The following is a 16,563-nucleotide window of genomic DNA, read 5'->3' as shown; positions in this document are numbered from 1 at the left end:
TCACTAGAGGGGCTGGACAGCAGAACTGAGCTGGCAGAAAGAAGGGGCAGGGAACTTGAGACAGTCAACTGAGATTATCCAGTCTGAGAAACAAAGAAAAAGGAATGAGGTAAAATGAACAGAACCACAAAGACTTGTGGGACAGCATCAAGCACAACATACAAATCATGGGAGTCCAAGAAGGAGAAGAAAAAGGAACAGAAAAAGTATTTGCAAAACAAAGGCCCCAAATTTGATGAAAAAATGTGCAGCCACACATCCAAGAATATTAATGAACTCCAAGTAGAATAAATTCAAAGATCCAAAACCAGATGCATCACAGTCAAGCTGTCAGGTGCCAAAAACAATCTTGAAAACACAAAAGAGGAGCAACTCATCACATTCAAGGGATCTTCAGTATTATTAACAGCTGATTTCTCACCAGAAACCACAGAGAACAGAAGGCAGTAGGAAGACATTCAAATTACTGAAGGAAAGATGTTCAACTACAAATTCTATGTATTAAAAAAACCCATCCTTCAAAAATGAAGGAGAAGTTAAAACATTCCCAAGTTTTTATTTTAAACACATACAAAGCAAGTTGACTGTTACCAGACCTGCCCCACAAGAAATCCAGGAGAGTATTTAGTATGGCTGAAATGAAAGGACATCAGAGAGCAACTCCAATCCACACCAAGAAATAAAAAATCCCATTAAAGGTAACTACACAGGTAAATACAACACACAGGATACATGTATTTTTGTAACTCTCTTCTCCTGATTTAAAAGACAGCTACATAAAGCAGTAATTGTAAAGCTGTGTTGATGGGCTTAATGAAAATGTAATGTGTACGACAATAGTAACATAAAGGAAGAAAACTAGATCTTAATAGGAACATAATTTTTGCATACTATTGAAGTTAATTTCATTTTTATTTGAACTAGATTGCTGTAAGATGTTAATTTTAATTCCTATGGGCAAAACTAAGAAAATAACTTAAAAAATACCTGTGTGTGTATTTAAAAAACAGGGAATTAAAATAGTACACCAGAAAACATCTATTCAATAAAAAACAAGTCAGTAATGGAAAAATAATGAAACAAAGATAGGACATATAGAACAAATAATGGGCAAACTCTACCTTATCTGTAATTGCATTAAAAGAAAATGAATTAAACACTCCAATCAAAAGGCAAAGATTACCATAATGAATAAAAAACCAAGATCCAGCTATAGCCTATAAGAGACACAGTTTGGATTCAAAGATACAAACAAGCAGTCACCAAAAGAGAACTAAAGTGTCCATACTACTAACAGACAAAATAGGCTTCAAGACAGGACTTTTTACTACAGAGACAGAATAATATTTTATAATGTAAAAGGGTCAATGCATCAGAAACACATAAAAATGATAAATGCATATATACCTAATGGAGCGCCACAAAACAAAATCTGACAGGATTAAAGAAATAGTGCAACAATACTAGTTTGTACACTTCAATACCCCACTTTCAACAATGGATAGAACTAATCAGAAGATCAAGGAAACAGAAGACTTCAACAACACCATGAGGGGACTTGACAAAGTTCATGGAAAATGGAATTATAAACTTTATTTCTCAACCTCCATCAAGTTTGAAACTCTCTGGAGTGATGATACCAGCCATTTAGTCTATCCCTAAAAAACTGAGGGTCCTGGGAATTTAAACATATCAATGCAGTCTTTTTTAGGTTATTAACTGAAGAAAATTGGGTGCCCTTTAAAGATTTTTATAAAGATTTAAGTTAGATGGAGCCAAATCAGGACTTTTAGGTGGATGTCTCATGATTTCCCACCAAAACTCTCACAAATTCACTCTTCTTTGATGAGAGGAATGAGCAGGAGCACTGTCATGGTGGAGAACTCTCTGGTGAAGCTTTCTCAGGCATTGATCTGCTAAAGCTCTGGCTTTTTCAAAACACTCTCATAATAAACAGATGTGGTCATTTTTTGATCCTCCATAAAGTCAACAAGCAAAAGGCCTTGAGCATTCCAAAAAACCTGCCATGACCATTGCTCCTGACTGGTCTGCTTTTGCTCTGACTGGACCACATCTGCTTCTTGGTAGCCATTGCTTTGATTGTGTTTTGTCTTCAGGATTGTACTGGTAAAGGCATGTTTCATCTCCTGTTTCAATTCTTAGAAGAAATGCTTCAGGTCTTGCTCTCACTGCTTTAAAATGTCCATTCAAGGCTCTGCAGCTGATCCAAGTAATAATAGTTTTGGCACCTACTGAGTGAAAAATTTGCTGAACTTTAATTTTTCAGTCAGAATTGGGTAAGCTAAACCCATTGAGATGTCTACGGTGTTGACTATTGTTTCTGCTGTTAATCATCACTCCCCTTAGGCACAAACAAGATTGTCTTTTCCTTGCAAATTGATGTGGGTGGTCTGCCACTGAGGGCTTCATCTTCAGCCTTCTTAATATGAGTTATCAATGTGTAAACTGCTGATTTCTTTGGGGCATTGTCTCCACAAACTTTTTGTAAAGAGTCAGTGATTTCACCATTCTTCCACCCAAGCTTCACCATAAATTTGATGTTTGTTCTTGCTTCAATGTTAGCAGAATTCATGTTGCTCTGATAGGGACTCATTTCAAATTGATGTCCTAGTGCCTCAAACTAGATGCTATTCAAACATGCTATAACAGGTTAATAAACGTTTATTTTGGTGCAAAAAAATCTGGAAATCTATGCATAGTGTTTTCATTATACGCATTTGCCATTAATTTTCCGAAGGCCCCTCATAAAAACCAAATAGAGGCTGGGCGCGGTGGCTCATGCTGCTTGTAATCCCAAAACTTTGGGAGGCTGAATGGGCAGATCACATGAGGTCTGGAGTTCAAGACCAGCCTGGCCAACATGACAAAACCCTGTCTCTACTAAAAATACAAAAATTAGCTGACTGTGGTAGGCAGGCATCTGTAATCCCAGCTACTCGGGAGGCTGAGGCACGAGAGTCGTTTGAACCCAGGAGGTGAAGGTTGCAGTGAGCTGAGATCGCACCACTACACTCCAGCCTGAGTGACAGAGTGAGACTCTGTCTCAAAAAGAAAAGAAAAAAAAAAAAAGCACAAACAGACCTAATAGCTATCAATGGGACACTCCACTAAGCACCACCAGCATGAATATTCTTTTGAAATACACATGGAATATTATCCAGGATAGACCACAAGTTTTTAGGTCACAAACCAAGTCTCAATCAATTTAAAAAAGATGGAAATCATACAAAGTATCTTCTCTGATGGCAATGGAATGAAACTCAAAATTAACAGTAGAAAGAATACTGGGAAACTAATTTGTGGAAGTTAAACAGTACACTCCTAAAAGGCAAACAAGAAATCACAGGAGAAATCAGAAAACACTTTGAGATGAATGAAAACAAAAACATAACATACCAAAACTTGGAAGCTGCAGCTGAAACAATGTTTATACATTTACAGCTGTAGATGCCTATATTAAAGAAGATCTCAAATTAATAATCTAACCTTTTAAGAAATTTTAAAGAGGAAGAGCAAACTGTACCCAAAGCAAGCAGAAAGAAGGAAATAATAAGATCAGAACAGAAATAAATGAAAATAAATAGAAAAATAGAGATGATCACTGAAAACAAAAGTTGGTTCTTTGAAAATATCAACAAAACTGAAAAACCTTCAGAAAGACTTGTGGTAGGGGGGAAAAGGCTCAAATTACTAAACTCAGGAATGCAAGAGGGCACACTAATACCAACCTTACAGCAATGAAACAGGGAATACCATAAACAACTGTATGCCAATAAGATAATCTGGTAAAAATTCCTAGACAGACACAAACTACCAAAAGTGGCTCAAGAAGAAACAGACATTCTGAAGAGACATTAATAAGTAACAAGACTCAATTAATAATTTTACAACTTCCCATAAAGAAAAGCCCATTCCAGGCACAGTGGCTCACGCCTGTAATCCCAGCAGTTTGGGAGGCTGAGGTGGGCAGATCACTTGAGGTCAGGAGTTCAAGACCAGCCTGGCTGACATGGTGAAACCCCAACTATACCAAATGAGAGGTGACAATGTGCTAGCAGCCCTCACTCTCAGCACCTCCTCGGCCTTGGCATCCACTCTGGCGGCACCTGAGGAGCCCTTCAGCCTGCCACGGCACCGTGGGAGCCCCTCTCTGGGCTGGCTGAGGCCAGAGCCTCCTTCCTCTGCTTGCGGGGAGGTGTGGAGGGAGAGACGCGTGCAGGAACCAGGGCTGCACTCGCAGGCCTGTGTGAGTTCCAGTGGGCCCGGGTGCGGGCCTGGGGGGCCCCGCACACACAGCAGCTGGCCGGCCCAGAGCAGTGAGGGGCTTAGCACCCGGGCTGGTAGCTGCGGAGGTTGCACCAGGTTCCCCAGCAGTGCTGGCCCGCCGGTGCCTCACTCAAATTCTCACCAGGCCTTAGCTGCTTCCCGGCGGGGCAGGGCTCAGGACCTGCAGCCCCGTCATGTCTGAGCTCCCTCCCTGGGGTGTACTCCCAGACAGCCTGGGCCTCCCCGACCGGCCCCGCCCCCTGCTCCATGGCACCCAGTCCCCTCCACAGCGCAAGAGCTGAGGAGTGCAGGCACAGTGCAGGACTGGTGGGCAGCTCTGCCTGCAGCCCTAGCGCAGGATCCACTGGCTGAAGCCAGCTGGGCTCCTGAACTGGATGGGGACTTGGAGAACTTTTATATGTAGCCAGAAGATTGTATGTGCACCCATCGGCACTCTGTATCTAGCTCAGGGTTTGTAAATACAACAATCAGCACTCTGTGTCTAGCTCAAGGTTTGTGAATACACCAATCGGTACTCTGTATCTGGCTAACTAGCCTCTGTGACTCTGTGTCTAGCTCAAGGATTGTAAAAGCACCAATCGGCATTCTGTCAAAACGGACCAATCAGCTCTTTGTAAAACAGACCAATCAGCTCTCTGTAAAATGGACCAATCAGCAGGATGTGGGTGGGGCCAGATAAGGGAATAAAAGCGGGTTGCCCAAGTCAGCCAGCGGCAACCCGCTGAGGTCCCCTTCCACCCTGTGGATGCTTTGTTCTTTTGCTCTTCGGGTCCACACTGCCTTTACGCGCTGTAACACTCACCACAAAGGCCTGCAGCTTCACTCCTGAAGCCAGCGAGACCACAGACCCACCAGGAAGAACGAACAACTCCAGATCCGCTGCCTTTAAGAGCTGTAACACCGCGAAGGTCTGCAGCTTCACTCCTGACAGCGAGACCACGAACCCGCCAGAAGGAAGAAGCTCCAGGACGCATCTGAACGTCTGAAGGAACAAAGTCCGGACACGCCATCTTTACGAACCGTAACACTCACCGCGAGGGTCCGCGGCTTCATTCTTGAAGTCAGTGAGACCAAGAACCCACCAATTCCGGACACACAAAGATATAAAAATTAGCTGGATGTGGTGGTGCGCACCTGTAATCCCAGCTACTCGGGAGGCTGAGGCAGGAGAATCGCTTGAACCCTGGAGGCAGAGGTTGCAGTGAGCCGAGACCGTGCCACTGCACTCCAGCATGGGTGACAGAAGAAGACTCAGTCTCAAAAATAAAAGCCCAGACCCCAATGGCTACATTAGTGAGTTCTACCAAACATTTCAGGAATTACTACCAGTCATTCACAAACTCCTCTAAGAAAATCATTTGAGGGAGTATTTCCCAGTAAGACAAAACCATCACCACAGAAAAACTATAAACCAACATCCTTTATGAGTGTAAACGCAAAAATCCTCAATAAAAACACTAGCAAACTGATTCCTACAACATATAAAGATGATACATCACAACCAAGTTGGATTGATCCCAGAAAGGCAAGGTTAGCTTAAGATCCAAAAATTAATGTAATACACCCTATCAGTAAAATAAAGGGAAAAACTCGTATCACCTCAACAGATGCAGAAAAAAAAAATCTGACAGAATCCAACACCCTTTCGTGACAAACACAGAAGCCCTCAACAGATTCAGGATAAAAAGGAACTTGCTTCAATTTTGTAAAGGTTGTCTCTGAAAAATCTACAGCTAGCATCATACTTAATGGCGAAAGAAATGGTCAAATACTTTCCCACCAAGATTAGGAAAAAAGACAAAGATGTCTGCCCTTACTACTTTTATTCAACATTGTGTTAGAGCTTTTAGCCAGGGCAATTAGGCTACAGAAAGAAATGAAAACCATACAGACTGGAAAGGAAGAAGTGAAACTACCTTTTTGCAAATGACATGATGATCACATATAAAGAAAATCCTAAGAAATTTACTGAAAAACTTAGAATAAATGACGTCAACACAGGTGCAGGATACAAGAGCAAGATACAAAATTCAGTTGCATTTCTGTATACTTGCAATGCAAATTTCATTTCTGAAACTCCAAAAGTGAAATTAAGAATTTCATTTATAATAGCAAAAATAAAAACAGAAATACATTTAGCAATAGTTCAAGATGTGTACACTGAAAATGATAAAACATGATTGAAACACATTTTTAGGAAGCTAAGAAAAAAAGAGTGAACAGATAGCCCATCTTCACGGATTGGGAAGACTTAATACTGTTAAGATGGCAATAGTTCTCAAATTAGTCTATAGATTCAGTGCAACCCATATCCCACTTTCCTTTACTGCAGAAATTGACAAGCTGATCAAAAAAATTATAGGCAAATGGCAAGGGATCCATAATAGTCAAAACAATTTTGAAAAGAGGGCTTTGTAACACAAAGGTTATAAAACTCTTAGAAGAAAATAAAGGAGGAAATCTTTGTGACCCTATCTCAGGCAAATAGTTTCTTAGATACAAAATCAAAAGCATACGTAATTAGAGAAAAAACAGAGATGTTGAACTTCATCAAAATTAAAAACTTTTGCACTTCAACTATCAAGAAAATGAAAAACAGCCCTCAAACTGGGAGAAAATATTGGCACAACATGTATCTTATGGAGGTCTAGTATCCAGAATACATAAAGCACTCTCACAATTAAACAATGAAAAGACAAATGAATACTGGCAAATGATTTAAACAGCTGTTTTTCCAAAGAGAAAAAAATATATATGTCCAATAAGCATGTGAAAACACGCCTAACATCATTAATCATTAGGGAAATGCAAATCAAAACCACCATGAGACTCTACTTCACACTCACTAGTACATCCAAAATAAAAAAGATAGCTAATAACACATGCGAGCACAAATGAGAAATTGGAATTCTCATGCATTGGTGATGGGCATGTAAAATCACGAAGCCACTTTGGAAAACAGTTTGGCAGTCCCTCAAAAAAGGTGAGCATAGAGTTAGCATATGACCCAGCAATTCCATTCCTAGGTTTGTACCCAGAAGAATCACACAAAACCTTGTATATGAATTTTCACAGCAGCATTATTCATAATAGCCAAAAAGTGGGGACAATCTCATGTCCATCATCTGATAAATGGATAAATAAAATGTAAACTCATTTATTCAGACGTTAAAAACAGTAATGAAGTACTGATACATGCTTAAAAATTATGCTAAGTGAGAAAAGCCAGTTACAAGAAACCATATAGCGTATGGTTCCATTTATATTAAATGCCCAGAACACACATGAGATTAGTGCTATCAAGGGCCTGGGGGCAGAGAATAGGGAGTGATTACTAATGGTATGGGGATCCTTCTAGGGGTGACGAAAATGTTCTAAAATTAGATAATAGTGATGGTTACACAGTTGTGACTATTATAAAAACCATTTATACATTTAAGAACCAAAATATACATTTTAAAGGGGTAAATTTTTATGATATATACATTTCTTTCTAAAAGCTTTATTGAGAATAGTTCATCTACACTACAACTCACTCATCTAAAAGTATACAATTTAATGGTTTTTAGTATACTCACCAATATGGGCAACCATCACTAGTCAATTTTACAACATTTTCATCACCTCAAAAAGAAATGTTGTACATTTTAGCTATTACCCCTCTCTTTCCATCCCTCCCCATCCTTAAACTACTACTAACCTAATCTCTACCTCCAGAGATTTCCCCCTTCTGGACATTTCTATGAATGTTATCATGTCATTTAGATTATTGGTCTTTTGTGGCTGACTTCTTCCACTCAGCATGACATTGTCAAAGTTCGTTCATTTTGTAGGACTACTGATTCCTTTCACCGCCTAATGAATATCCCATTGTATGGCTACACCACCTCTTGTTTATCCCGTCATCCTCTGATACCTGGGTTGTGCCCATATTTTGGCTATTATGAATAATGCTGCTATGAACATTCATGTAGAAGTTTCTGTGTGAACAGATACTTTCATTTCTCTTAGGTATACACCCAAGAGTGGAACTGCCAGGTCATGTCGTAACTGTATGTTGAACTGAGGAACTGCCAAGACTGTTTTCCAAGGTGGCTGCCCAGTTTACACTCCCACCAGCAGTGCAGGAGGGTTCAGATTTCTCCCCATCCTCAGCAACACTTGTTGTTATCTCAGTTTCAGGTTCTAGCTGTCCTGGTGAGTGTGGAGTGGTTATGTTTCCGTTTTTAAAAGAGGAGTGGGAAACTCCCATTGAGCCTGAAACCTTGATCTTCTGCCAAGTGTTTTCATGATTCCCATTAACACCTGACGTTTTCAGAGCGGGGAGGCTTGAACTGAAGCGTGGGGGTGGGGATGACAGATGTGAAATAAACAACTCTTTCAATCCAGAACATGCGAGGGCCACAGGCTCCGGGCTAGGTGAGCGTAATTACCAAAGTCCTACCTGGCTCACCCAGAGGGAAAGCCTGCCCTATGGCAGGAAAGCGGAGGGAGCGACAGAAAGCCTCATTTGAGGGAGGTCTATAAACAATTTAAGGGTCAAGGACTTGATGACAATGGGCCAATGAACAATGGATTATACAGCCATTTTGTGCCTGGAGAATGGAGCTGTGCGAGCGAGCACTCGATTCCACACCGAAGCCTCCGTAAGACAGATGAAAAGCTCAGTCTGGAGAGCGGCTGCCATGTTCAGTGTGTTTAAGACGTGCCCCTGGTCTGGATCCAGAGAAAGTTCAGCAGGCCTGTTCTCAGAAGTGGTGATGGTGAAGGTAGGGGTGGATGCATGGAAGGAGGGTGCACGCATCTTGCCTCCAGCAGGCACACTGGCTATTGCTATGGCCAGAAAGTAGGAGAGAGAAGTGGCCCACAAGGGTTCCCATATGGATGGGTGAGTTCCTGGTTAGGATCCTCACAGCAGGGATCTCAAGGCTCAAGGGAGACCGGTGAGCACAAAAGGCAGGAGGGACTTTCATCTGCCCAGCAGTTCCAGTCAGGCCTGGGAATCCCACTCTTGCTCCTGCTTAGAGCAAAAAAAAAAAAAAACCGGAAAACCTCAAAATTCATCTCATTCTTTGATCATGTCTTCCTGACCGTGAGGCTGTCATTCCTGTCTGAGCTAGCCTGCGTGTGTTTTCAGCTGTTCAGCATTTTCCATGCTCTCTGCAACCAGACTTGGATCCCGACTCCCAGTCAAAAAGATGGCAAGAGCTATGTTCCGGCAATCAGAAGGCAAAAAGAATGTAAAGCTGCAAGTGCAGATTTCAGTGACTTGGAGAAACAGCAAGAGTACAAGTCAACATCAAGGAATTATTTTTACTACAGCAACTGTTCTCCTGAGACTTGTTCTTCCTGTATTTAACCTTTCATTCTTGAGGTTGGAAAGAAACACACATTAAAACCCCAGCCTCGTACACTGAGTAAATTCACAGCTAAACCCGGGCACCAGAGCCCTTCTGAAACAACAGAACTATCCTTCCTGTAACTGATTATTCTGATTTGTAAATGAACCAACTTATACTCCCTTCTGATTAAATGCATGTCCTCCAAGAACCACATAATGAGGCAACTCTACGGTAAATACTGTGTGTGGTTTCAGCGAGAAATAAATTGCATCCAGCAGCTGATCTGTAACCACGGGCTGGGGTTTACTCTGATCACAGCAATGACTCCCATACTGAAGAGTACCTCCTGGCTTCCTCGCCCTTCATGAAGGAGAAAAAGAGTTACAAAGACAGTCTTACCACACACGAAACTCTCCGGTGGCACAGAGAAAATGCTCTGACCCTTCAGTGATTCTGGGTGGGCACAGGTGGCTGTCACAAAGGCCTGCAGCATCCTGCCCATCAGCCACGGGGGCAGCCACTTCAGCTGGCAGTCGCACAGGAAGCTGTCGCTGCTGATATGGCTGAAAGAAACACAACAGTGGATGCCTCAGGTGCAGCCGCAAAGGAGGGATACTCCCTTCGCACACAGAACGATCAGTCACCTCCAGTCAGCTTCTCAAGTGAACACCAGCAAGCTGGAAGGGGAAATGGTTTTTCTCACAGTTCCTCTCCAATTTCCCAGGGCCGTGCATATAACCCACCCGGAGATTTTGAAAAACTGCAGTTGCTGACTGGGTCGGTCAGGAATGGAACCCATGACTGCACATCGAACAAGCTGGAACGTGAGGCTGGGGCTGCTGACCCAAGGACCACGACTGGGGTAGCAGCAGCATAGAACTCGCCCATGTTCTGGGACAGACACTGTTCCGTGCGACCCTGGGCTGCCTTCGGACGTCTCCTGACCTCTGATACATCCAACAGTGCCACCATCCCCTCTCTGGTTTTTCCCACTTTCCTGATACACTACTTGGAGCTTCCAAACTCAACCTAAGACTCTGATCCAAATTCTGCAACAAGTTTTGAGGAGGGCTCTTTTGCCTCATGGCTGTTCCCTTTTCATTGGCAAAGCTGCATGTTTTCTTACTTCCAAATGTAATAAGCCCCGTCCCTGTGCCACCCTCTTGTTTGCGCCTTGATCTTTGCACCAGTCTTCTTCAGGGGGCCAGCAGAATTCGGCTCTGCTCCCTAAATAGTGCTTGTTAGTTCATTGCCACTGCCCAGGGAGCACGAGAATGCACAACTTCAGTTTTGTGGGGCTCCAACCAAAACAGAGAATATTTTCTTTTTCATTTCTCAGCAACTAAGGATAAGCTTTTTAAACAGAAATCGGAATCGCCATCTCAGCGGACATTCCTTCCTGAGGAGTCACTTGAAGATAAGTCAACCAAGAGTCTAGCGGCCTTGTTCCTGGAAGACCTCAGAGCTGTGAGCTAAAGAAGGATGGCTGGTCCACGATAAGGGAAGACTGGGAAAGAGAACACACAGGCTTCCCTGCAATACGCTGTCTCTGGTACCTGGCGACAAACAGGGGGCACAGGTATGCTCAGAATTCCAGAAACATCATGCAGGCCAAGAGCATGACCTTGGCCGCCTTCTCCACCCACCACTGTCCTCAGACATCAGCAAAGCAACCAAATGGACCGGCCTTCCATTTTCTTCTATTTCTCTCCAGATTTGAAATGAGCGGAGAAACTGTCACAGCAAGGAAGAAGGAAAGGTAAGCAGATGACCCAAGTCTAAATGAAGTCAAATCCACTCTTCCTCATGTTCCCCATCACCCCTAGAGGAGCTGAGCATCTTATTAAAATCATTATAATTTTGGAAAGTGTTTTTCCAAAAATGGAAATAACTGATCTCAAGGGCATCATAACTGGGATGCTGACCCATATTAGATCTTAAAATCAGAATTAAGAGTTTCCATTTTTATTTCATAGGCAGGTAGCATCCTGCTGAGAGTTATCTGGAGGGCTGTTCTACCGTGGAGTCGCCGCAAGTGGCGGAAGGGCGGTCACGGCCATCCCTGATGAAATGGCCAATTCCCATGCAGCGCCTGGGGAGGGCAGCTCCCAGGAGTGTGCCCTGCATGGGGGTCGGGCTGGCTGCGCCAGGCATGGGGGAACTCAGCCTAGATGGAGAACTCGCCGCTGTCAGAAGCACCTCCAGCTCCCTCGCAAGAGGGCACTTCCATGCAGTCAGGCAGAACAGCCTGGGCACTGTTCATGAAAGCCTAGGAGGAGAGGCTGGGCCATCCCTGCACGACGTTAGGCATTTGTGCAGGACACAAGGGCATATTCCATTTGAACCACAGGAACAAACTGGGGAAGACAAATGTGACATTTATCTTTGATCAGACACATGTGGAAAGGGCTAAGCCTCATCTTACACATGCTCTGGACGTGTGGGGCTAATGCCTTTGAGGATTTCCTACTTCTTCCACCATGAAATCCACCTCAGACAGGAGGCCAGACTCCACAAAGACAGTGGGTACCCAGGGTGGAGACAGCATGTTCCTAAAAAGCAAGTTAGGACCGAGAGGACACATGGGGAGGGCCAGGCAGGAGTGAGGGTTCCAACCCCTAGGCTCTGCAGGCTCCTGCCGCCCTTCCTCCACCCATGGAGAGCACAGCGCCATCAGCTCTACTGCCTTCTGCGGCCATCCCAGGGCTTCGCTGGCTCACATGATGCATTTTCATGATTCCAACTCAAAGTGTGTTTCTAATCGTCACTTGTGGAAATTTACCCAGAGGATGACTAAGTGCACAGTACAACCTGACTTGATCTGATGAAGAAGAAAACGACCAAGTGGAATTAACCGTTTCTCTCACCCGAGGACTGAGCACAGGGCCAGCCCCAACTAGGTACGTGCAGCAATGATGGCAAAGCCAGGCAGGAGACCGAGGCTGAGCCTCCAGAACTACACAGAAGCACACTGGGGGTCCGAGCTTCTGGAAGGGTCCAGTTCCTCCCAACTTCCCAAGGAAAATCTTATCCCCTTCCTCCTTCCATCTCTCAAAATACCCTCTTCCTATTTAAATTTAATCAGGTCTTTTTCACTCCTGACATTGTATCTAAAAGTTTCAGAGACAGAAAAGGTGAAAGAATTCCACAGTGAATGCTCCTGTGCCCCACCACTTGTCTTCTACAACTAACGTTTCAGTCCACTTGCTTTACTGCAAGTCCACCTCTGAATCCAGCCTTCCACAGTGGTCTGGAATCATCTCCTCCCCTGCTCTGGAAGGAGAGCCATGGAATCCCTTCTGTATGTTCTGTCTCATCCAACAGATGGAGGCAGAGCTGCTGAGGCTGGAAGACGGAAGGCCCTGGGCACGGAACAGCTGTCTGCAGGGCCCTGAGCTCCATGTACCCATCACAGATGCCCGCTCCAAGATCCAACCCTTGCAAGGACGGTATCTATTCAGCAGGCCTGAGGCTCCCAGCACGCTGAACGTCACAGGGCAAGTGCCCAGGCCACCTTCCTCACTCAGAGCGGTGTCACCCGGCCTGCTTCAGTTCTCAGCTACGGGGAATGCACGACATTTCCCACTCTCAGCCTCCCTGCCCCAACTGAGGGTCCATCAGGAGTGGCCTCGGGGAATAGGGATGAGGCCAGGGCAAAAAGAGGACTGTCCTTTGGCATCTGCCATTCTGTCAGCACTTCTAGGAACCAAGTTACCCCTTGAGGGAACTGATATCATGGCTAGAACTTACTGGCTGCAGAATCAGATTCATGTCTAGAAAAAAAAAAAAAAGAAACGAAACTTGGGTGTTACACCTGAGGACCTAGACTAGCTCCCTTGCCAGAGAGTAGGATACAGGGAAGATTTTCCAGCCTTGTCACTCAAGAGCCCACGGTCCAAGTCCACGGTGGAAGCACCACCACCTGTGAACCGTGCCCAGAAAGCCGGGAAATGGTACGGGCAGACACCACCGCACCCCTCAGCATCCCATCCCCTCCAGAACTCGGCCTTGCTCACAGCCCCCCAGGTTCTGAAGGAGCCCCTCTCAACACAGGCCTTCATTGTAAACAAGCCCAGAAGATGGAAACTCATCCCTGACATAATTAAAGGGGTGATTATCCACTTTATAAAGGACAGTATATTTCACATTGTCTAGAACAGTGGTTAGCAAGCTTCGGCCTGCAGCCCCACTGCCTGCTTCTGTCAATGTGACTTTATGGGCACACAGCCACACCCACCTGCTTATGTATTGTTTATGGCTGCCTTCTGCCTCAATGACACAATCGAGTGGTCATGACAGAGACCCTGTGGCCCACAAAATCCAAAATATGTACCATGTGGCCTTTTAACAAGTGAGCATAATGCAACTGCAGAAGTTTCTTACTCTGAAAGTCTCCGTTCCCATCAGTCAGACCCAGGGAATCCAGACACTTACAGTTCTTTCAGATTCTTCATCTTCACAAAGGCATCAAACTGGACAGATCTGATCGCATTCCCTCCAAGGTTCCTAAAACAGAACATACATACTTATACAAAGAAACCCTAGGTAAACCTGAGAGGTTTTCAGGACAGTCCTGGGTTCAAAAAAGAACCAAAAGGAACAACCAAAACCGGGGCCCAAACAACAAAAGGGGCCGGTGGTTCCCCAAACACAAAAAAAACCCAAAAAAGGAACCAAGAACCCAACCAACCCTAAGGCAACAACCCAACCGGGCCGAAGGCCGCCCAAAAAGCAAAAACCTCCCCAAAAAAAGGTAAGAGTCAACCTTGATTCAAAGAAGAAATAAACTAAGAATCACATACATGAGGCATCCGCCCCAGATGGCAACAGCATGAATGTCTCAGGGGTGGCTCTGTCCCCTTCCTCCCAGGGTCTCAGAAGGAACCACACCAAACTGGTTCAGCCCAGCACCTACTCTGCATTGTTAAGCTGCTTTAATGGAGGCAACAGGCTTGGCTAGGAGGAAGCACCTTGGTGGAAGAGGCAGTGAGGCCAGGGGTCCATGAAGGAGCTGGTGCAGGGGTGAGGCTGCGCAGCAGGAGGGGGGAGGGTATTTATCCAAATACCAACTGAATTAACTGGGAGCACACCCACTGGCCATATGTTCTGTAACTGTTCCTGGCAGAGGCAACATAAAGGCCAAAGTTGAAGCTGACTTATAATGAGAAGGAAGCAGCTGGTGTTTCCAAATAGCCTGTTTCTCAGTTTACAAAGATGCGATTAAATTGCTAGCAGAACTCCCCGGCAGCCACATTTGGCAGGCCTGTGCCTCAGGGCAGGGCTGGTGAGATACTCACAGGTGCTCCAGGCCTTCCAGCCCCGAGAATGCTCTCTTAGCCACAGACTTGATCTTGTTTCCAAACAGAGTCCTATAGTTTCCAAACATCCAGAAATTAAGGCCAGGGAAGGAGAGAGAAACAAGGAAGGGTTGAGAGAAAGAGAAAGAAAACACACAATTAAGGTAGTGCTACCTGATAAGTCTGTCCAGTGAGCGGCAGGTGGAAAGCTGACCTGCGCTGAGATTACGGGTTTGAAGCACACAGGCCTTACCCTTTCTGAAATGAAATGCTTTTATCTTTATTAGAACTTAATAGTGATGACAGGCTGGAACTGCATGCGCCGTGTGGCCTAAAAAAGGCCCCTGCAGTGTCAGGTGGAAATCACCTTGTCTGGCCCGGTCTTTCTCCAAGGACCACCCACGCTTGGATGGTGAAGTTTAGTGATGGCCTTGCAGGAGAGATGAGACTGGTTATGATTTCAGTGAGAGGAAGCTGAGTCAAAAAAGGAAAGAAAAATCTTCGGAATTAAAACTGCTGCCCATGACTGGGCATGGCGGCTCACGCCTGTAATCCCAGCACTTTGGGAGGCTGAGGCAGGAGGCCTCAACTTGAGGAGGCTCAAGTGATCCCAGGAGTTTGAGACCTGGACAACATAAGGTGACCTTGTCTCTACAAAAAATAAAATCTTATCCGGACGTGGAGGCACGCACCAGTAGTCCCAGCTACTTAGAAGGCTGAGGTGGGAGGATTGCTTGAGCCCAGGAGGTGGAGGCTGCAGTGAGCCGTGATCGCACCACTGCTCTCCAGCCTGGACAACATAATGGGAATTTGTCACAAACAAAAACCAAATGAACAAAAACCCCCAAACTGCCACCCACTTCTGAAAAGTGCATTCTAGGAACACAGTTTCCCAAAAGAGGCAAGAAGAGGACAGGAAAACAGGCATCCATCAAGCTGGCTCCACAGCTCTCTGCACCTGAGATGTCCTGGCAGCCAGCACACAGCCATGGTGAGCTGTATCCTTGCCTATGAGAGGGACCCCTCAGGGCCTGCAGGCCATGCCCCAGTGCTTTGGCTCCTCAGCTATACCCCAGACTTTATATGATGTCAGTGGGCCAGCCTCCAAGGTTATCACTAGTGCCTGTCCCCTGCCTGGACTGCCTGCCCATGAGAAGGGGTTCCTGCCTCCAGGCAGCTCCGATTCAAGCCTTAGCAATAACTGTTAAGAGCTTTCCCACAAACCAAAGTCTGTGCCCTGCAGAACACACGGAAGAAATGCATGCCTCCTCCACCGCACTGTGTGATCTAAAGGCAAGCTTGTTTCCTTGCAGGGGAGCCCCTAGGGTGGGGCGCTGGGAATGAAGAGAATTGAGTTTTCCCCTCCCTGTTATCATGTTCTCTGGTGAGAACCCACCAAAGGCATTCCCTCTAATCCAGACGGCACAGGAGAATACCAGGGAACAACCGAAGGCAGTGCTGACCATGAGCTTCATGGACTTGTCAATCTTAAGGTACACCAGGATCTAACAGGCTTGCTAAGAACACTGATTGCTGGGAGCCAACTCCTGGGGATTCTCAGCGTCAACAGGTCTGTCCAAGGCAATGGGGTTCAGGTGGGCAGGAGAGGAAGCCCC

The 16,563-nt window shown here is 45.2% G+C and overlaps 1 protein-coding gene across 1 annotated transcript in view; it reads right to left on the bottom strand.

Annotated features, from left to right (window-relative positions):
* The window catches only part of LOC105524044 (leucine-rich repeats and immunoglobulin-like domains protein 1), a gene marked incomplete at its 5' end in the record, with an annotated part of 113,240 nt that overhangs the window by 19,740 nt on the left and 76,937 nt on the right, over positions 1-16,563 (bottom strand). Inside the window, 3 exon segments of the mRNA XM_011959136.1 lie at positions 10,050-10,213; positions 14,085-14,156; positions 14,948-15,019. Of these exon segments, the coding sequence (XP_011814526.1) occupies positions 10,050-10,213; positions 14,085-14,156; positions 14,948-15,019 (308 nt within the window).

The sequence above is a fragment of the Colobus angolensis genome, unplaced genomic scaffold, assembly GCF_000951035.1.
Source record: "Colobus angolensis palliatus isolate OR3802 unplaced genomic scaffold, Cang.pa_1.0 Scaffold482, whole genome shotgun sequence".
Lineage (NCBI taxonomy): Eukaryota > Metazoa > Chordata > Mammalia > Primates > Cercopithecidae > Colobus > Colobus angolensis.
This window is presented reverse-complemented; position numbering and strand designations above follow the sequence as displayed.